The 23161-nt window shown below is 47.2% G+C and overlaps 1 protein-coding gene across 1 annotated transcript in view; it reads left to right on the top strand.

Moving 5' to 3' along the window:
* LOC119387716 (sodium/potassium/calcium exchanger 5) overlaps positions 1–22832 on the top strand; it is a 44344-nt gene extending 21512 nt beyond the window's left edge. The window contains exons 5-9 of the mRNA XM_037655194.2: positions 1686–1786; positions 3155–3380; positions 12489–12702; positions 13908–14243; positions 22321–22832. Of these exons, the coding sequence (XP_037511122.1) occupies positions 1686–1786; positions 3155–3380; positions 12489–12702; positions 13908–14243; positions 22321–22643 (1200 nt within the window). The 3' untranslated portion in view covers positions 22644–22832. The remainder of the gene's footprint in view (positions 1–1685; positions 1787–3154; positions 3381–12488; positions 12703–13907; positions 14244–22320) is intronic.
* The last annotated feature ends 329 nt before the right edge of the window (positions 22833–23161 follow it).

The following is a 23161-nucleotide window of genomic DNA, read 5'->3' as shown; positions in this document are numbered from 1 at the left end:
GCATTTTCGATGGAGTAGAAAATGCTAGAGGCCGGCGTACTTAAAGGGGCCATGACATGGTCGCCCACCAAATTGCGGTTTTCAGCGAAATATAGAAGTAGAGGGTCTATTGTGCCTGTACATGCATGAAAAATGGACTGTAAAAGAATATTTCATTGCAATATGAGCCCTGGAAGTCGCCGGTTAGAAACCCCGCCCACCGCCGACGACCGCCATATGGCGATGGCGTGTGTGGCGTCATGTGCTTCATGAAGTGGAGCCGTCGTCTTCTACCTAAGTTTCAGCCGTTGCAAACGGTTCAATATTCAATGCCGAACTGAAGAAAGCTCTAATAGCTCCATTGCACGCGAAGCTAACCACGAAACAATATTGTTGGCCGGAATACAGACGCTTGCAAAACAAGCGGCTTCTTACGTCACGGCTCGCGAGTGCGCCACTGTTGTCAGACTTTCTGGCCGCTCGCGTGTTTATAAAAATGCTCGTTATACATTACGTTCTCGACCAAATGCGCTGAAATTTCGCCAGATTGTTTGTGAACACCCAAAGATTAACACACATAACACAGATTACGAGCGAAAATTGGGTGTAATGGCCCCTTTAAATTTAGGTGCACGCGGTATAAAAAAAAAGAAAACCCAGGTGGTCGAAATTTTTGCAGACCTCCTCTACCGCGTGCCTCATAATCATATCCTGGTTTTAGCGTGTAAAACCCCAGAAATTAATAACAATTTTGAATGCGCCCGACAAAGATGTCAATTAATTGATTAATTGATGAGAATGCTTTCATCGATAAGGTTTCACCGATTAATGGCTAAGTTGGCAAAAGATTAGTAATTGGTAACCTATATTAAAAGATTAATCCACCATCCCTAGTCTACACATAAACGAGTGGACCGTCAAGTACGAACGGACTTGTCGATTTTTTTCGGGCGTAATAATCAATAAAAGCTTTTCTTGAAGCTTCCATTGCATGTAATGGGAAGAGGAGACGAGTCTCTGTTGCTCGCGCGTTGAAATTGATGTGTGCGATATCATGAAGAAACCTTCGTACGTTCTATGCTGGTGTTGAACAGGGATTAATGAGAACAAAGGTTAATGATTAACGAGAACACAAGCCAGTAGTTTTCAAGTGCAATTTTTCGAATAGCGAGAGAAAAAATACAAAAAAAAGCGAAACACCGATAATTGTCATACATCGCTGTGCATCCAGCGAAGTGTTCTTTGGCTTGGCTCAAGCTGACGAGGGATTACTCTTCCTTTTTTTATGCAGCGAGTGTTCTTAAACCTAGGCAAGGCTTCGATATGGGCCAACGCTCCAAATGACAACGATTACTTCAATAGATTCGGTGACATCTTCTACGAAAACACATACTTCGCCTTCAGGCTTTCTTAGTTTCATTTCTTGCATTCTAACCATATAAGATCTTCGTTTAGCAAGTGAGATTACGTTTTATAATTAACGGCTTTTGCACGCAGTTGAGCTTGGTGCATTCACATTCGTAGGCACCTTAGAGCATGAACAATGAGTCGTACAAAAGCAGTTACTGTGAGTAGAAAGAACTAGCGGAGATTAGGAGCAGGGAGATTGTTCTACTGGACTAACTGCTTGATGTAGCCGGTTCAGCTGATCGCTTAGATGATGCTACAATACGAATAATCATTCGACTTCTATCACTTTACCGCAGGATGTTCCCATCGACTGGTTCCCAATCACTCGAGACTGCCTCATGTACGCCATCACAGTGCTGGCTCTCATCGGCGTCATCAGCAACAACGTCGTCGAATGGCAAGTATCTGATTTAAAACGAAAATGTGTACAGAATCGGCCGAAATGAAAGAGAATGCATGTTTCGCACAAGGCTCCTTAGGCGGGCTGGTTGGTTTATGAATATTAAGGCGAAAGCCTTTAATGTCTCATACTCGCGGCGTCCGCCGTCCGTCCATGCCCTGGAATGGTGCCAGCTGTGGCCTTTCCCCCTCGCACTCTCTTAGCAATGACGTGTAGGCACAGCGGCGCATAGCAACAGTTGCGCGTTGCTCCTTCCAACGCGCGTTGCGCAACTGTTGCTAACGCGGCGGCGGCGTCCAGCGGCGGCGTCTGTCCGTCAACGCGCAACAGTTGCGCGCTGATCCTTCCAACGCGCGTTGCGCGTTGTCCAGCAGCGGCGGCGTCCGTCCGTGCCGCCTCCCACTCTCTCAGCAATCACGTGATGGCACAGCGGCGCGCGCGGCAACATCCTTCGTCAGACGTCTCGTTGCAGCAGTCGAGTTAGTCGGATGGCTCCCAAGCAGCCCGGTGATGATTCCACGGCAAGCGGTTTGGAGAAGCGCCCCAAGAATGTGGATTCCCTCGTACCATGTCATAGTCAGTCGAATGGCCACATGCATTCGCCGAACACACTTTGGAAGTTACAAAGTGTCCTGCAATTTTTTGTGACAGAGCAGCGCAAAAAGTGGGACGGTGAACGCACAACACACGGCGCTCGTTCTCTGCCCCATTTTTCGCTCTCTTCTACCACAATATTCATGCACCGACTTGCCCACCCTTGTGCATTACATTTATTCTACGGCGCTGTGACCTGTGTGTTCATTGTATTTTCCGCTTTCTTCCACAATATTCATGTTTCGCACTCTAAGACTATCGATTGCTGTAACGTGGAATAGGAAACATACAATGAAATGTACTGGTGAATAGGTGAACTGTTCGACAGGTGTCAAGAGCTCAAGTTTAAGCTCGTGCTTCTGCATCAGTGATATACTGATTACGTGGCTTTTACGCGTTTCTTTTGACAATTTCGTATTAGATGATAGCAGTGGCACGGCAGAGAAGCAATGAAATTTGAAACTGCGTGCTGCAGTCTTCTCACAGTGATCGGCAAACGGAAGGACAAGGATGCTAGCTGCAGATGATGATTCTCATCATCACGTGGCGTTCTTTTTCATCATCGGTTGCTCGGACTCGCGTTGTGTGTGACCTGTGCTTTTGTGTGTGGTCTCTCCTCCGCGTCTTTGGGGTCTAATAAAGGTCGCATTAACTGTTGAGTCACTCGTGGTGGAGGTGCGGGTATTATTTTTACTATCGGTACTGTCACCATCCTTTCAATTGCTTTCAATTTCTTTTCATCCTCTCCTTTTCACCCCGCCTGCCTTACAGGTACGAGGCCATGATACTGATCCTCATGTTCGGCGCCTACATCGTGGTGCTCTACTTCAACGCGCAGATCGAGTATCTCGCGCTGCTTCAGGTACGCGAGTTGTGGCTTCGTGCCGCGGTGTACCAATGCGCCGGAGACCTTGTCGGGCCCGGTATGACACCGTGCCCCGACGAGAGCTGCGTCAACGACACCTACCATTACCACTGCTACGATTGGCACATTAAGGCACGTCTCGAAGGACGGCAAACACCTCGCATGGCAGCAGACGACCGCTGTGACTACACCTTTCGAACGTACACTGTACTAACGTACACTGTACCCCGCTAACTGTACTTCTCTGACCGTCTATCCGTGGTCTGCGTCCCTGCGAGACTCTGTGCTAACCTTCACTTGGCTAACCCTTACTGTGCTAATCCCGTATTTTGTATCAACACTCACGCTAAACCGTTTCCGTGCACATGCAGTCGCACGTAACCTGCATCGTCAGAAACTTCGTGCTTGGTTTTGTTCATTGGCGTAGCTACGCCCCTGGTTTTGTTGTCCCACTGGCAAATTTCGCTTGCCAGTTTCATCGGTTATTTCGAATAACGCTCCCACCCGTTCGCTTTTCTTTGGCACCATTTCCTCTGGGCGCACGGCGGGGTTCACGGACGTGGGCCCCTCCACAGCGGAATAGGATATAGGCGAAACGGGTATCTGATCAAAATACGTTGTTATCACTGTTGTCACAGTTATATATACACTGGAAAGCCACTGGAAAGGCTCTGGAACCTTCTGGTTAAATTTTAGTACTGCGCCTCAGAGCACGTAGGGATCACAAGACACTTTCATATCCTACAAGGCCGGGAATAAGACTCCCATGGTCGTTGTTGTAAGATATTGAAACGCCCTGGTAACATACGCAATTTGCGGCATGCTGCTGGAGTCCTTCCTGAATACTGCAGTGGGCTTCTAGAATATGGGTCATTCCATGCCAAATCACCCAGCGTTTTTCCGACCATCACAAATATGGCTGGAAAAATTTCCACGTTTTTCTTGAAGTTCAAAACTCGTTCTGCTCGCTTATTTCTGTTGCCAAAAATTTTCCCGCCTGTTTTTGAGAGTCTGTAGTTTAGCGCCGACTGAGCTAAAGGGCATCAAACAACAATTTTTTTCAAAGGGCGTTTATAGGATGCATTCAATAAAATGGTATTTCCGGCAAGCTAATGAAGTGATGTACATGTAAAAATAATGACTTATTTATGTATATCGATTCTTCGAGGGCTTTTCACACGAGCAAAATTGAATAAAGTTGCAAAGTTTGATATTTTTTTCTAGGAACAAGGCAAGCTCAAAGGGTAGAAATTAATTATATACTGGAAGCCTGTTCGACATACAACAAAAGAAAAATAATTTAGTCGCTGAAGGTGTAGCAAATCGTCTGAAAAAAAAATTACGAATTTTATGAGGAACCGCTTTATTCAGCCGTGCTCGAGCCGAAATCACATTGATGATGATATATACAGATGACGAAGATGCACAAGTGATGATGATATGTAAAGAGGAGGAAGAGTCATTCACTTTTCGCGCTCACACTAATTCCCTCGCGCGATGGAAGCGGCCGCCTGGCCGCCTGAGAGTACTATGAAATGCGTCGGGTATAAGGCTTCAAACGAGATACATGCACTATCTCTGTCCCACGGCAACGGGGATCAGATGGAGTGCTAAGAGGGCACACGCGGTAATTAACAGGGGATGTCTGTTCGACGACCGTGTACGGTCCGATAAAACGACTGGTGAACTTGTCGCATAAGCCGGGAACGTGCAGTGGAGTCCAGAGAAGAACTTCGTCTCCAGGGGAAAAAGTCACAACACGCCGAGACGAGTCATAGCGAGCCTTTCGAGTTTCCTGGGAAAGGCCGGTGTTAACACGGGCCAGGTGACGGCAGTGTGCGAGGCGAGACAAAAATTGTTCAGAGAAAGGAGCTGTTGAGGGTGCGGGTGCCGAAAGGAACGAGACGTCCAGAGCGAAACTCGGGGAGCGGCCGTGGACGAGGAAAAATGGAGAAAAGCCGGTAGTGCGTTGCGTCGCCGTATTGTAGGCGAATGTCACGAAGGGCAGGATTGCATCCCAGTTCGTGTGGTCGGGGTGGATGTACATTGAGATCATGTCCGAGAGGGTCCGATGAAAGCGTTCTGTCAATCCGTTTGTCTGCGGATGGTAACTAGATGTTGTCTTGTGAATGGTGTTGGAGGCACGCAAAACTTGGTCAACAATAGAAGACAGAAAGACTTTGCCGCGATCGCTGAGGAGAACGCGTGGGGCTCCATGGCGTAAAAAGATGTTGCGCAGAAAGAAATCGGCGACGTCAGTGGCAGTCGCAGATTGTAGAGAGGCGGTTTCCGCGTAGCGGGTCAGATGGTCAACGGCCGTGACAATCCAACGATTCCCATTCGATGTTGTAGGAAGAGGGCCGTACAAGTCTATTCCGACGACTTCAAAAGGCAAGGCGGGACAGGGAAGTGGTTGCATTAAGCCAGCAGGAGCAGTCGTTGGTCGCTTTCGCCGTTAGCAATGGACACAGGAGGCGACATAATTGGCTACGGCTGAAGAAAGGCCAGGCCAGGAGCAGCGACTTCGTATTTTGTCGTAAGTTTTATGATAGCCTAGATGACTGGCAGTTGGATAATCGTGAAATGCTTCCAGAACCTCACGTTGGAGAGAACGTGGTACGACTGGGAGCCATTTGTTTCCATCGGGGTGGTAAACATAGCGATATAAAGCACCACCGTTAAGCTTGAATTGTCTGAGTTGTCGACGGAGTCGGGCGTTTGGAGGAGGAGAAGAGCCGTTGATGCGTTCAACAATAGTGCGGCAGTAAGGGTCGACACGTTGGTGCGAAACGAGGACGGATGGGGTGTCGGATGATAGCCAACTTAGCGCTGCGACTGGAAATGCGGTGTCGTTTTGGAGCGACGATGGTTGGTTATCTTCGCTGGGCAGAGGGCAGCGTGATAAGGCATCGGCGTCTTGGTGCTTCTTTCCAGACCTATAGGTGACATCGAAATCGTACTCCTGCAAGCGAAGCACCCAGCGACCAAGGCGACCCGATAAGTTTTTCAGTGACGAAAGCCAGCGCAGTGCGTTATGGTCGGTAACGACTGTAAAGTGGCGGCCGGGGAGATATGGGCGAAATTTTTGTACTGCCCAAACAACAGCAAGGCACTCCTGCTCAGTGATGGTGTAGTTTTTTTCTGCAACGGTGAGAGCACGACTAGCGTAAGCAACGACGCGTTCGCGCGAGATGGTGTCACGCTGCAGGAGAACGGCACCTAAACCATGACTGCTAGCGTCAGTGTGAAGGATGGTGGGTGCGTCGGGGTCGAAGTGGCACAGTACCGGATCGGACGTAAGGGCTTGCTTTAACGCCAGGAAAGAACTCTCGCAGTCTTCGGACCAAACAAAGGGCGCGTTACTTGCGAGGAGTTGATGGAGCGGAGACGCAAGTGCTGCGAAGTCGCGTATGAAGCGCCGGAAGTAAGAAGCCAACCCAAGAAAGCTGCGCAGGTCTGCGCAGAAAGCTGCGCAGCGAGAACGGCGGCAAGCTTCTCAGGGTCCGGCCGAATGCCTTCTTTGCTGACTAAGTGGCCGAGAACCTTAATTGTCTTGCTGGCAAAGCTACATTTTTTCGTATTGAGCTGTAGGCCGGCTTTTGCGAGGCAGGTGAGGACTTCCTCAAGACGTCGCAGATGTTGCGAGAACGTGGATGAAAACACTACTATGTCGTCGAGATAGCAGAGACATGTTTTCCATTTCAGACCACGCAGTACGCTGTCTATCATGCGTTCGAAGGTAGCGGGCGCATTACAAAGCCCAAAAGGCATCACATTAAACTCGTAGAGGCCATCTGGGGTGGAAAAGGCGGTCTTCTCTTTGTCAGACTCCGACATCGGTATTTGCCAGTAGCCTGATCTGAGGTCAAGGCTAGAAAAATACTCGGCGCCATGTAATGAATCCAGTGCGTCGTCGATCCGTGGCAGAGGATAAACATCTTTGCGCGTTATTTTGTTTAGTGCACGGTAATCGACGCAGAAACGAACTGTGCCATCTTTCTTTTGTACTAGAACAACTGGGGATGACCAGGGACTCGAGGAAGGACGTATGATGTTTCGTCGTAGCATGTCCGAGACGTTTTCCTCGATGATCTTGCGCTCTGCGAGAGACACGCGATATGGGCGCCGGTGAATAATACGGGAGCCGTCAGTTTGAATGCTGTGGGTAGCGGCGGTAGTCATGCTGAGGACGGGCGAATTCACGTCAAACAAAGAACGATGGCGGTTCAATAGGGCGAGCAAATCTTGACTCTGTGCAGGTGTTAGGTCAGGGCTTATGGTTGCCAACAAAGGTGTGGAAGAGGCATTGAGTGGCGGCGAAGTTGACTCTGGTAGTTCTTGGCTCGGAAGGGCAACAATCGCAACGGGATGAGTGTCGACCGCGCAAGTGACGGTTGATCCACGGGGCAGCAGTAAAGATTCGGGGGTTTGATTTAAAGCGGTAAGGAAGGCAGAGCCGTCAGAGAAGCGAATAAGGCCTGGAATTATCACAATGCCTCGAGACAGGGTATGGCCGTAAGGAAGAATGAGGACATCACCATCCACAATGTCGTTGGAATTAACGCTTATAATCTCTTCCATAGATGGTCGAAGAACATAATCTGAGCTGGCGACAAGTCGAATGCGTCCTTCGTGTTCAGGCGAAGAAGAGTCAGTGGCATTCAGATGTATGAGGCGCTGATCACAAGATATGGAAGCAGACGCAGAAGATAAGAAATCCCACCCCAAAATGAGTTCGTGGGTGCACTCACGAAATACCGCAAACACAATGTGATGACGAATGCCATCTATGCAGACGCGAACCGTGCACTGTGCCAATGGACGAATGATAGAGTTGGTCGCTGCACGGAGAGGTGGGCCGCAGTAAGGCGTGGTCACTTTGCGAAGGCGGGAACAAAAATCAGCACGAATAATCGAAACGGCAGCGCCAGTGTCCACGAGAGCCTCGACGCGTACACCTTCTACAAACACTACTAACAAGTTTGATGGTCGCTCTGGAGGAATTGTTGGCTGTCCGGTAAATGCAGTTTCCCCTCCTGAAACTGCATAGGGGAGTTTTCCGAGTGGGCGTTCGTGACGTGGGAGGCGGGTCGCAGAGGCGACACTGAACGGCGACGTGGAGAAGGTGACCTGCGACGAGACTCGCGTGAATTCACAGCCATATCAGGACGGTAGGGAGGAGAAGGTGAACGATGGTAGGAAGAGCGGTAGGTCGTCCGTTGGTAGCTGGTGGTTGGTCGGATGCCTGGGCGTTCGTCGGGAACGTAGCCGCGTTGCTCGTCCTGTTGGCGCCTTCGACAAAAGCGGGATATGTGTCCTCGATAGCCACAGTAGTAACATATGGGCCGAGGAGGGCGCGGAGCGGTGTAGTAAGGCTGTGCACGCGCCGGCGGGGACAACGAAGCCACAGACGCGTGGTCTCCTGGTGTAGGCCCAGGAACGGTGGTGGCAGCAGAGAGCGCCGCAACTTCAGCGTACGTTGGCGCCTGGCGAGCGCAGGGGCTGTCGGAACACGTCAGACGCGAGGCGGCCGCGATCTCTTGGCGAATGATGTCTCGCAAGCCGGTTTGTGCAGAAGGTAGAGTTTCCGTAGCGCAGGAAGAGCAGCGCCCGTGAAGCTCTTCACGAACGATGTCGCGAGTCAGCGTACGCAAGTCGAGGGTCGCAGGAAGACGAATGTCGGTGGCATCGTAGCATAGGCGAAGAGTCTGGAGTTCCTCGAGTCGCTGGCAAATGGTGATTACATCCTGAGTGGTGACAGGATTTTGCGTAGCGAGTGCGTTAAAGGCGATGGTGTTGATGCCTTTAATAATGTGGCGTATTTGGTCGGTCGGGGACATGGTGGCGTTTACACGCTTGCACAAGGCAAGTACATCCTCAATGTACGAGGTGTATGACTCACCGAGTAGCTGAATGCGTTCAGCGAGCTTCTTCTTAGCTGCTTCAGCTCGAACTGTGGGGGCACCGAAGATTTGCCGAAGGTGCTGCGCGAACGTGTCCCAGTCTGGAAGATCTGGATGATGGTTCCAGTACCAGGTTTTCGCGACGTCAGACAGGTAGAAAGGGGCGTTGCGCAACTTCTGGGGGTTGTCCCACCTGTTCAAGTCGCTGACGAGGTCGTAGTTTTGGATCCAATCTTCTACATCATCCCCTCGAAGACCAGAGAACACAGGTGGATCACGCAGGCGGTTGGTTATGGGCAGAGCGGGCGGTGGAGGCTGGAGAGGGGCGGCGGTGTCTGACGAGCCAGGATTTTCTTGACCGGGCATGGCAGGTGGTATGACGCGACGACCCGAGCGAAGCTCCAGCGAGAACAGGCGAGAGGACTTGAGGATCGAAAAGCACCTCCACCACTTATGAGGAACCGCTTTATTCAGCCGTGCTCGAGCCGAAATCACATTGATGATGATATATACAGATGACGAAGATGCACAAGTGATGATGATATGTAAAGAGGAGGAAGAGTCATTCACTTTTCGCGCTCACAATTTAACTTTTTTTGAGAAAAGCTCTGTATTCATCGTCAAAAAACTTGCTTTGGTGGTCGGACTAAAAATATGCACGATACTTCATTTGAAAGCTCTATGTATTAGCTGAACATAGACAAAGTTAAAAAAAGGGTATTATTTTTTTAACTTGAGAAATATTTCTTTGAAATTTTGTATCTCCACCAGCTTTTCGCCGACGTAACTCAAGCGGCATGAAGCGCTCGCAAAGGCAATCTTCGGCCCATGCCCACTGACCTGGGATGCAGACGTCAAGCATGGTGCTCTCTATAAAGCAACCCCATTTCCTTTTCCATTACTTTATAGACAGCAACATGTTTGACGTCTGCATCCCAGGTCAGTGGGCATGGGCTGAAGATTGCCTTTGCGAGTGCTTCATGCCGCTTGAGTTACGTCGGCGAAAAGCTGGTGGAGATACAAAATTTCAAAAAAATATTTCTCAAGTTAAGAATAATACCCTTTTGTAACTTTGTCTATGTTCAGCTAGTACATAGAGCTTTCAAATGAAGTATCGTGCATATTTTTAATCCGACCACCAAGGCAAGTTTTTTGACGATGAATACAGAGCTTTTCTCAAAAAAAGTGAAATTCGCAATTTTTTTTTCAGACGATTTGCTACACCTTCAGCGACTAAATTCTTTTTCTTTTGTTGTATGTCGAACAGGCTTCCAGTATATAATTAATTGCTACCCTTTGAGCTTGCCTTGTTCCTAGAAAAAAATATCAAACTTTGCAACTTTATTCAATTTTGCTCGTGCGAAAAGCCCTCGAAGAATCGATATACATAAATAAGTCATTATTTTTACATGTACATCACTTCATTAGCTTGCCGGAAATACCATTTTATTGAGTGCATCGTATAAACGCCCTTTGAAAAAAATTGTTGTTTAATGCCCTTTAGCTCAGTCGGCGCAAAACTACAGACCCTCACAAACAGGCGGGAAAATTTTTGGCAACAGAAATAAACGAGCAGAACGAGTTTGGAACTTCAAGAAAAGCGTGGAAATTTTTTCAGCCATATTTGTGATGGTCGGAAAAACGCTGGGTGATTTGGCATGGAATGACCCATATATAACTGTTAGTTGATTTTAACAAATAGTTTTCGTCGCCGGATTTTTTTTTTTCTCGCACGTTTCCTATTCAGTTATGGCGGGGTTCGTGGCCGCTTGCAAGAGATGGCGCGATGTGAACCTATCCCGAAGTCCTTATCCCGGAAGGCGGCGAGCTTGAGGAGACCTGCACGCCATAATACCAACTCATATATCTTGGAAACAGGACCAGTATTACGTAATCTGAATGTACGTTTTCTCACGTCCTTACCCTCCACTTTTGGTGTAAGTGATGCATGCCGGCAAATGGAAAGCGCACCGTGTCTGATTTACAGCATGCGTGAGTGTAGAGATTACATTGCGTGTGCCCCATCTTTACACTAACAACACCTGTATGTCAAATTATGCCCTTCTCTCATATCTAACTCACAATTATAAGTTTATTGGCAGTTTTATATAACGTTATAAACTATGACGTTAACGTATTAATTGAATCAAGTTTCAACATAGGTAAAATATGATGTATGTTAGAGAGAGAGAGAGAGAGAGAGAACAGAGGAAGGAGAGGCAGACAGGTTAACCAGAAGAGAAACTTCTGATTTGCTACCCTACACTAGGTAAACGAGAAGGAAGATGAAAAGAAGACTGGAAGAGTAGCGGAGACAAGAAGTAGCGCGCGAGAAAAAAAGAAGTGAGGAGGTGTGGGACGGAGAATTACGGTCTCTACAATGGCTACTGCTTCGTGAACTCTTCAATTATGCCTTGACTGGATTTAGGTACGACGACTGTTTAGGTCGGCATGTCAGAATTGTGTACTATGTATTAAAAATTGCGCCCGAACAGAGATGTTTCGTTGATGCAAGCTTGGTTAGACGGTATAGTAGCTTCAATTATATATGCACAGCGCAACAAGAATTATGAAAATGTGCGGTAAGCTCTGCAGTAACTTGAAGGGCAAGACGATTCAAGTTTACGATATTATTATCATCGGGGTATATGCTGTAGGTAAAGCAGTAAAATTTTCTAGTGTCTGCCTGTATTTGAAGTAAAATAATAGCAAACGAAGATTAGCTGAAAAGATCTGAAGGCAATCGTTATTCATAAGCGCTGCGCGAATAAAACATGACAAGAAGGATTACACACAACGACATCACAAGAGCTGACTAACAGATGGTTTTATTTGCACCAAACCCTACCTATTTAAGCACGAATGTTTGTCATATCGCAACACAGATTTTAGTCATCAATTGTTAGTCAGCGCTTGTGATGTCGTTGTGTGTATTGCTTCTTGTCCTGTTTTACTCGCACTGCACATTTGGAGAACTATGAACCAACTCGCCGAATTCAGTGTTACTGCAGTCGTTATCACATGGTCAACATGAATGACTGATTGCACAATTTATAATCGTAGGAGCCGTTTTGATAGCAAGAAGAGAGCGGGAAAGTGAACAAGATGGCAGTGCGAAAGAAGGATATTTATTTTTGTGCTCGTGGTCCAGCTTGGGCATATTAGGTCGTTGCGGTACTTGTAATTGCATTGTATCGATACTCGTCCAGCCGTGATACGAAACTTCTACTGTAAATCGAGGGGCCGTCGTAGCTGCGACGAAACCGAGAACGACTGTATTTTCAGAGTATAGCGGGAGCACTGACGCTGTCACTGCCTGGTTGGTTTCTAACCGTAGGTTGAAGCCCTGCGGAATCGGTGGTTCCCAGGCACAGTAGGTCCGAACCCAGTGAAGTCAAACGGCAAGTCAATGGTCGAAGAATCCACACCGCTGCTCGGAGGTGGGGACGAAGAGGCACCCGCCGAGCCGACGGCTCGGAGGAGGAGGGACTCGGCCATGTCAGCGGGGGAAGAGCGGCTGCGACGGGACAGCGTTCTTCTGACCGGAAGTGGTGCGTGTGCCGACTGACTCCTTTATCGAACCAACAAGTGATCGCGCGATCATGGAAAAGCCCGTTATTTGTAGATAAGAGACTAAGCAGCATCGCAAAAAAAAAAAAATTGGAAGTCGTCGGACTGGGCGTTCTTCTTGTCATCTAAGCTTATGGAATTAGTTTCCGGCACTTTTAAGAATTATGTTTCTCTACTGCAGCAAGAAAGTCAGTGATATTTAGGGGGTTCGTCATCCATTTCTTGTTTAAAGGCGTGTAATTCGGCAGTATAAGTTAAGTTTACATATTCGTTCACAATCAGAAATGACAAAATTTTATAAACACCGATATGGAAAGGGATTGCCTACCCGACATGCGCTATCATTTTGCCTGGTAGCAAGAGAATGTCTTGCGTGTGTGATAGCAATCACACAAGAAACGAAAAGTACCAGTATTTGTCAGGGCAGCAACTACAGCGTCGAGACGGACAATGGCAACACGCGGGTAACACAGGAAACAACGCGTAGCCACGCATGTTGTGATAGATTAATCGTGCGTCAACATAAACGAACACAAAACTCGAGACCAATGCTGGTGCTTCGCAGGGTCCTTGTTTAACAGTTGTGATTCGTGCTGCTTCATGTGCACCGTCTAGACAAACCAACCCACACAAATCGCACTGCAGCTGTTTCAAGAACCTACATAATTTGCTGGTTTAGATTGAGTGTAACCTTTATTTCTTTTGTGAGAGAGAGAGAGGGAGAGAGAGAGAGAACTATTTATTGAAAAGCAGAGCGTCTATACAGCCAGCGTATATTCTCTTACGTGCTACTCTCGAGTGAGCGAGATGTAAAGGAAAAGGGCGGGGGCAGAGAATGTAGGCGTCATAATGCGTAAAAAATGCAGGTATTGTAGAAATGTCCGAGTTGATGAAGGCAGAAAGTCTCGACAGTGATGTATGATAATGAAAACGAACATTCAGGCACACAGACACACACACTTCCTCGACGGATGAAGCAAACGTTGGAGAGAAAAGGACGTGTGTAAACGAGTAATGCAGGGCTTTACACTGTTCTTACTGACCAGGCCAGGAACCCAGCATCCGAGTTAGGTGCCTTATTTGAGCGTTTGTATATTCGCTTAATAGTGTTGTTTTTGCATAGACGTTCGGATTAAATGTAAGCCAGTATAGCGAGACTAGCTCATTATCTGTCTTCTTCATTTAGTGTGCAAGATCGTCGAGCAAGAAGAGCACGAGAGTTTGTGGTCGATGCCCGACGAGGGTTCGGTCACCCAAATTCTGTGGGTGCTGTTCTGGCCCGCCCGGTTTCTGCTGCACTTCACGGTGCCGGACTGCAGGCGACCGTCGCTGCTCAAGTGGTTCCCGCTAACCTTCGCCCTGTCCGTGGTTTGGATCGGCGCCGTGTCGTACGTGACTGTCTGGATGGTCACCATCATCGGCTTCACCCTCGGCATCCCGGACTCGGTGGCCGGTATCACACTCCTCGCTGCCGGCACCAGCATCCCGGAGGTCTTCTCCAGTGTCATCGTGGCCCGAAGCGGTGAGTGCACGTTGGTGCGGATGGCAGAGTGTTGACGCGCGGGTGTCATCATTTCCCTCGCCGACTCCCGTCCCTCTAGTTCCTCTTACGTTGTTTCACGGAGGCGCTTTGTAGACATAACGTAATTGTTCGACTAGTCCAATGCTACCGAACAGCTCTGATCGCCCCGTGTGTTTGTAAAGTGTGGCCAAGTTGAGACCCAATGTAGTTCATCTTTAGCGAAAGTGGCTTATTTCTTTGTGACGATGCTCATTATGTTTTGCTATTAATATTGTAAAGCTTTATTTGTTCCTAGTTGAATTTCTTACTATAACTAAAGCTAGCACTATGTTCGCACCTGTGTGTGGAAAAGAAAACAATCCGGACATTCTAAATCGGTGCAACGTCACAAGATCGTACGTTGCCCAGAAATGAAGCTTCGATGTACCAACATTGCTCACTAACAAGCTGTCTGGTGGGGCTTCATAAATAGCAACAGGTGGTGGCGCCTACCCCTTAGGATAATACCATAGCGAGGCATTGGACTTACCAAATAGCATACTTGAGAAATCTGCTTGCTATAATGTACTTACTATATGCGTCACTAAAACTCGCCAAAACTCGAGAAGACTCTAGAATCTAACAGTATCGTTAGTATGTCCGAAAGGGAAATGTTCGTTAGAGACAAGGTCATTTAATGAGCCGTCGCTCTCTGCGTACTGGGATATGGTGTGAACACACCCATAAACGCGTTGTTAAGAGACTGTCTGACGACAATCTCGGTGTCCTCGTCGTCTCGGGTCGTCCTGGAGCTAAGTCCAGCTCAGCGTTAACCCCGCACTTCCACCACTTAGAGACGGAGTCGTACCGAGCGCACTTAATTCGAATATTTGTGCGCGCCCGAAGATCAGAATAGAGGTGAACGAAATTAAAAAATAACAGACTTCACGCTTACCACTCAGAATAAGTTTATAAAAAAAAACTAAACAAACAAAAGCAAACGTGGATTTTCCTTGATCGTGACCAACGTTATTCCTGCGCTCGCGAAAACGTGGAATGTCTCGTAGTTCCTTTAGGCTCAGTTTTCCTTTTAGCTTTAGGCACAAGTTTAAACCCCGAGATGAAGGGGCTGCAAAGGAATGATTCATTCATTTATTATGACACTCTCAGGTCCTAAATAGCGTTGGAGGATGGGTTGGTACATGTTTAAAACAGCCAGTCATAAGTACAAGGACAACCAAAAACAAGAACAACCGCCCAAGCCTAAGATATCCATGCAAAAACATGGACAAGGGGCAAAAATACCAACAAAAGAGCAAAATTTGATTTATTAAAAAAAATCGTTTACAGCGGCCTAAAGAGATTAAAAGGCAATGGAGCGGTAAAATTGAGCAGATCCCACACCTTGTGGGAATCGGTTTCATGCGAAGCAGGCAGCCAGTAGTTCTGTGCTGCATATTTTGGCCTTGAGCCAAGCGTTACGAGGTGGATCGACGTGTTTTTGTAAACTGAGGAGTTGTGTGCGCATCGTGGGCTTACCAGGCACGCCGACCAGACTGATGTTTATATGGTGACTTATGGTCTGACGTAGTTGTGGCATCGGATACTGCGATCATCATCACCAGCAAGCAGCGCGGCTCGCCGGCTGCGTGTTTGGCTCGTGACGCTCGCGCTACGACTGAACTCGGGTTTGCTTTGTTCCATGCTGATGTGGAATAAAATGCCACAGATGTTTCGTTAATTGAGTGTCATGCTTTATAACAGTAGTATCAGCACTCGCGTTAGAGCACCGACGTCTGTGTTATCGAAACGGAGTGCATACCATGGTGCGATGATGTGAATATCATACGTACCTTTGATTAGTGTATTCCTCCGGGGTCGAGCAACGCTTGAATATAGCTTGAATGTACCACCTGTAAAAAACAATACATAGGCGAAACTGGACAACCAATTCATGTAAGACTGAATGGCCACCGCGCAGACACAAAGCACAATTTACCAAAAGCAGTAGCCAGCCACTTCAACCAACAAGACCACAATTTCGATCAAGCCAAACTTTACATTCTACAAATAAATTTCCGGTCACCACGTGAGAGGAAATACATGGAATCGTATTTGATACACAAATTTCAATCCCTACACCCATCAGGAATAAATCTAGCACGTGGTAATTTGGAATTACTAAAAGCCATAGCATGATTTCTGTAATATTAGGAAACATAAAGCGCGCTCAGCCTTCAAATAACCTGGGCAAATATTCTATTCGCAACATAAAATCCCTACTAGCCTCTGTAATACACTAACAATGTTCTTTTTTAAAAAATATTTCAATCTTATATATATAAATCTGTATGTATGGGGGTACATATTATATATACATATATTACCCTTAAGTAGCCTTCATTTTCCAGAACCTTCGGACCACGGTTCCCTTTCCCCTTCCCGCGCTTCTACGACCGCTCCTGCCCCGCATTGTAACAGTCTTCGTCTTCTCAAGAAGTTCTCCGTGCCTTATTCCGACTATTCCCCCCGGCCCCCCCTTTTTTTTCTCCTCCTTCTTCTTTCTGGACTGCCGCCCAACTTTTGAGGCCATCGATGACACTTGATGCGTATGTCCGCCAATGACTTCACCCATTTAGCACGTGTGGGCTTTAAAAGTACTCCGCCCGCTTTTCCCACCATCTTCTGCAGCCCTTTGTGAGTGCTAGACGCGCCGCCCTTCTGCAGCCTTTCCAAGTTGCTTCCATACTCCGCTCTTTGCTTTGTCGAGCCTTCTACGGCTCTCGCTTTGGTAGACCGCCCCTCCCCCCCTTTTTTTTTCTTTTTCTTCCTTTCTTTTTCTTCTTCCCTCCTTTTTTCTTCCTTTTTTTCTTTTCCTTCTTTGCAGCTCCCCCTACCTCTGAGATGAGGGGCCGGAACGCCGTTGCAAGCTTTCTTGACATGATGTGGCAAGGGCTACACTCCTCGCTCTAGTTTTTCTTTCCAGGCAAAAATTACCAACAGCGACAAGCGCCACCGCTGGACATGACGTCATCACTAACCCTTTAAAACTAACACGCCAAGGATGACAAGGCGCCTTTGACAAAGATAGGTCTTCCTATTAAAACGTTAGGCCAGCCTGTCTGAGGCATTTTCTCCTGTTCAAAACCTTTTCCATTCCTGAATCATAGAAATAGAAATGTAATGCTTTTTTGACTGCTATAAAAGCGGAGCCAACACTGGAACCACGATTGACGTTAACCCGACATGACGAATGTATCATAGGAGTACATATGTAGTGTTTATTGCTTTATTATAAAATTAGATATCCAGCACTACAATTAAAAGTGACGTTGCAGCGACATTAATCCTGCATAGGGTCTTTTTTCAAAGCAGTTTGTATAGTCCTGGCTTGGCTCTGTGGTAGAATACCTGACTGCCACGCAGAATGCTTCGGTTTGATTCCTGCTGGGATCTTAATTTTTATTCTTTGCTTTCGGCGTGTCAATCCTGCCGGTGTCGGTTTTTGTTAACACTCTCGCATTCAAATTGCCAATGTCTATTCTTGCCGTTCCTGGTTAGATATAAACTGTCAATCACCTGTGGCGCATATCCGTATGCCACTGCCCGTGGTATACGGGTATGGGCCACACGTGTCTGGAGGAAAGGGTTTGACGACGTACGCAACAGGATATTCACGTCATTCATGTCATGACCAGACAGTCATATTCATCTAAGAAATGCTTCGCATTCAATAAATACTAAGGGATTCCCCTACCACCATCGCCTATTAGTTATTTGAAAAGGTCCACACCTCAGCGAGCCTCGCAATAAAGTACACGAGTTTTGCCTTGAACCAAATTAAGTGAAGCGCGTCGGTAGCAAGAACAACCTGCATCATGATAAGGCGAGGCGTGTGCCTTTGCGCTCTGAAAGTATTAAGTCCTGTCTTCAGGCTCGACGTTTAGTAACAGCCTTAGACCATCCACGTTTCTTTTGAACTTTGACATTCAAATCGACCTTGTTTTAATGATGATGACAGTTCGGAAAGTACTGGTGCCGAGAAGGGGACGAGAAATACTTCTATGAGAAAAGAATATTCGGTGCGAGAACGTGTACGCAGAAACTCGAAAAATGAAATGCCGGTATCGGCTTAATGCAGAATCGATTAAAAAGAAGATGCATGGAATTTCTGAGCTTCAGGTAAAAGTATACCTCTAATGCTTCTCAGCAGGCTCACAGGATGAAGCAGCGGCTTTCGAATAGCTGGCTCAGAAGCTGGCTCGCGTAGCTCCCAGTCTCGCCAGAGACGCCACGATGGATGCACTCACAGGAGATCGATCGAAACTATTCTCTGTTATTTTGTTCGCACAAGGGAAAACGCCACAGCGCCGCCGAGGTAAGACTCGGCTGATGAACAACCTTGTGAGATCTCCTGTTTCTTCGAACCTTGTTCTTTTGGGTGACAGTGCTCTATAGCTACAACGAAACTTTAGTTAGAGGCAACAAGTCAGTGAGAAACTTTGAAGAAAAGCAAGAAAATCGTGGTTTTGTGTTTAACACAAATCAGATACGAGCTCGGCTTTTCTGTACAACATCTAGAAAACAAGGACGCTGAGCATGGGGACTGGCATCACTAACACGAAGAAAAATCATGATCTAGGACAGTGGTTTTCAGATGGGGGTCCGCGGACCCCAGGGGGCCTGCGAAACTATTTTTGGGAGCTCGCGAAACCCATGGTCGGGGAAAAAAAAGAAAAGAAACGCGTCTTTTTAAGCCACAATATGCCGCGTGGCAGCGGCCCTTTCCGATTTTTAGTATGCTTCACTGCAAACGTTTTTGCATTGCGGCGGAGCTGACATGTTTTTCCTTCTCCATGAGATGGCTGTAAAGCTTTTGTTGCAGTTTTCTACAACATCTGCATAGCATGCTTTTTCGAGGCTTGCATACTTTAAAAGCAAACGCAGCTAGAAACAGGTTGAATGTGGCGGCAGACCGTGCAACTAATCGGCAAGCTGTTGAGATCGAATCGGCGTTGCACTTTAGTTTGACCGTTGCTGGCCAGGTGGAAATAAAAGGCACCTATTTCACGCTGCGTGTTGAGTTAACTTATGACCCCCACTTTCTTTCGCTGCAAGGGGTCCCCCAATCACTTCCACAGGTCCACAAGGGGTCCCCAAAACAAGCTTGATTGAGAACCACTGATCTAGGAGATACGTCGGTCGTGTTCGCTCTTCCCTTTCATCCTTTTCGCTTAGCTTTATGCAATGCGCGTCATAACTAAAAAAGAAAAAAAAAAACCGCCAGGCCTGTGTGGAAAGCGCAGCACAGTCACAGCGAAAGCTGAAAGAGCGCCATTTCTAGAGCCCATCGTACGCTACTAATACAAGTACACTTGCAAGGTACCTACTACGCCATAAATCATACTTTTTTTGAAGTTGGGATGCACCCAGTACGCCATTATTCGTCAATCTGCGGAGAATCGAGGTACCCGCTACACATCTGTAAGGCATTATGTGCACTTTGTTGATGCGGCGGCTGATGACGATGAAGAGTTATGGCTGAGCCCTTTGTAATGGGTTGGAAGCTTTAAACGACCCACTAGTTACGTAATTCGCCCGGTCGTTATTTTACTCTCCTAGTACGCTACATTACATATTGTTGCGCATATGGACGAGGACCACGAAGTGAACGTGCTTGCCGCTCCGGGTTAGAGAGGGAGAAGAAGACGAGGTGAAAATCACTAATTAGTCGGCCGCTCCTGAGCTCACCCTCACGACATAATAAACGGCCCCTTTTAGCCTTGACGGTCTCCTTCAAGTGTAACAATATGTTAACCTGAGTGAAAGAGAAAGAACTTTAGGGAGGCCCTGAGGAAATGGATCATGGGCGCCTTATGGGCTTCCTTGGCGACTAATACAAGTGCACTTGCGAGGTTCCCGCTACGAAGAATTATGGCTGAGCCCTATGTAACGGGTTGGAAGCATCCGAGCCACCCGTTGCGCAATTCGCATTGTGTGACGCTTGGTTACAGAATTCGCGTTGTGTGACGCCTGGTTCTTATTTTACTCTTCTACCACAACATATTACATATGTTAATGTGGTTCCATCCCGACATGAAGCCTGTATAGGGTCTTTTTGCGAAGGGGTTTCAAGCAGCGGCATGGCTCTGTGGTAGAGTACTAGGCTCGAATCAAGGTTCGAACCCCGTTCCATCCAGGATATTTTTTCTTATTTCGTTTTTAACACGAAAGTAATTTATGCCAGGTGCCACCAAGACTTCACTAAAGTATTTCCGTCACGGATATGACGTTGTAAAATGTACACTAACAGATGACAAAGAAAGAATTAGAAGAAAAAGTTTCGTCGCTGGCAATCGAACCCACGACCCCTTGCTCCATAGCGCGCGGCGCTAAACTACTCGACCACAGAGCGTACGTCCTTCAGTGCATTAACGGCGACCTATATATATACACCATTTACCGCTGGTGGCACTCAGAGCTCGGTGGCACTTCAGCGTGTTCTCGTTATCACCAGCGAGATGGCGCGAAGGGTGCGCTTTAAAGGTCGTCGCCCCGCTCGTTGCGATGCTCGCACATCTCCCACCCGTGCTTTTCCCTACAGGGCATGGTCGCTCGTGTCCGACGCTTATCTCGTGATTGGGACAGTTTGTACATCTTGTGCGTTTGCCGCAAAGGTTGCGTTGAAGTTAGAGAGCGCACGAAGGTCACTTCGCTTGCTGCAGCGGCCGTGTTTGCGAAAGGAGCGCGCTGCCCAAAGACAAAAAGTAACAACTGTGACAGTTGTAGTTCACGCTCGTCCTGAGTATACTTGTGCGTTCGTTTCGTGCGTAATTCCTTCTTTGTGTTTGACGGTGCTATAGTTGCCAAACCCCAATAGACATTGTCAATGCACAATGACATATGACAATAGACATGACAATGACAATAGACATGACATGACATGACAATGACAATAGACATATCAATGCACAATAAACGCTCAACTACCTCTGTGAAGACACGTTTCAGTTTCGTGTTATACCGATTCCTATGACGGAGGGATCAGCCATGTTTTTTTTTATTTCGCGCGATAGCGGTTACGGACACCGGCGGTGGCAGTGGCGGACAACTACGGCGCCAAAAACAGCTGTTGTGATCTCATCACAGCTTTCGCTGTAAAAACAAGAACCCATGCTTGTAATTACAGTGGAATCTCGCTGATACTATTCCGTATAATACGTATTTTTTTAGATAACAGGTTCTTTAGATAACAGCTTGCACTGGACAATGCAATTTTCAGATGATGCGTTTAATTTGCCAGTCCTCGTGGACATTGTGTCAACGAGACGCCGCTGTACACCTACTATTAAACAAAGAACATGTTATCTTTAGAGGCAAATTCTTGTAAAAAGCCGCGCTGTGCTCGAAGTGTGATTCCCAATGTATCAAGTCGGGAGAAAGCGGGAGCCGCAGGCAGGCAGAGGTTGAAAGAACGTATACCTGTTTCGTGAGTTATTTTGGGTCGTCTATTCTTCTTTTCTTATTCGTGGGATACAGTTGGTGCCTTTATGGGCAACATGTGTGCTTTCGGTTCACGTGACGATTACAGATGAAACAATAGATATCATGCTGAAAGTGTTATTACAGTAAAAGAACTGCTGTTCTCTTAATGACCGTCTGTGACATGAAGCACATAACTGTTACTACGTCGATGATATCAACAGTGTGCTTTCTGTTCACTCATCTTTTTCTTCCTTTTTTTTTTCTTCCCCCACAGTAGGGTAGTCAACCAGACTGAGTCCTGGTTAACCTTCCGGCCTTTCATTTATACTTTTTTGCATTCTTCCGAGCATGATCAGTCAGAGTTCAGTATGCTCGCACTCCTTTTTGATTGACAATTATTGAGAACATTCACAAAAGATTGTGGAAATGTGGTGAAGATCGAGCTGATATTATTATCGATTTCCATTTATTGTGCTCTTCATGCATAGACACAGGGACATATATCGATTTAGGAAAAATCAAGAGATCAACTATCGTCGAATTTGGAAACAACTACGCTATTAGGAGACAGGTTGACAGATATTTGAAGTGTTCTCGATTTTTTTCCGCGCAGGACTGGGTAACATGGCCATCTGCAACCTCCTGGGCAGCAACATCTTCGACGTGCTCTTCTGCTTGGGCGTGCCGTGGTTGTTCAAGGCCCTCTTCGCGTCCACCTCTCACGAGGTGTTCATCAACAGCGCCGCAATGACGTATACGAGCGTCACGCTCCTGTCCACGGTGCTCCTTCTCTTCGTCATCTTTGTGCTCACGCACTGGACGCTCAACTACAAAGTGGGATTTGCTTGCGTCTTTATGTACGTCATCTTCATCACGCTCGCATGCATGTACGAGCTCAACGTTTTCGGAGATTTCAACCCGCCGACGTGTACGTAGGGGGCGCAGTGGTCGCCGCCACTCGCGCTCTTGGACTGACTGTGCACACGCGCTGGACACTTTTTCTGACACAATGCGTCGACAGAACGCTGCTGTAGTATTTAAACGACGTTAACGTGTTTTGTAATATAACTACCCAATGTTTCGTTTCTGGCGTGCAGTTGCGTAAGTAAAACAAGCTGCAGGCCACGTTCCGTAAGCTCCACCGCTCACTTCAATTCGCGAGAGCTCTGTATAGGCAAAGGGTCAGAAGATAGTGCTGAATGACGAAGATCAGCGTAAGTATTTCTTGACGCTTTTATGGCGCCGATTTTCTTGCTGTCGATGCCAGCTGAAGGAAACTGCACGGCGCATCACACAGTCATCATTTGTTTTAGTTAATTTTTTTTTCGGGAATTGAAAGGTGGAGCATGGTAAAGAAACTGTCAAAGTCGTGACCACCCTAAAGCTCCTTGCGTCGACGAAGAAGCCTTCACGCGATTACAAGACTTTGTGAAGGCTCTCCTGAGACCTTCGGT

The sequence above is a fragment of the Rhipicephalus sanguineus genome, chromosome 3 (assembly GCF_013339695.2).
Source record: "Rhipicephalus sanguineus isolate Rsan-2018 chromosome 3, BIME_Rsan_1.4, whole genome shotgun sequence".
Lineage (NCBI taxonomy): Eukaryota > Metazoa > Arthropoda > Arachnida > Ixodida > Ixodidae > Rhipicephalus > Rhipicephalus sanguineus.
Note: the sequence above shows the minus strand (reverse complement) of the source record. Positions and strands in the feature narration are given on the sequence as shown.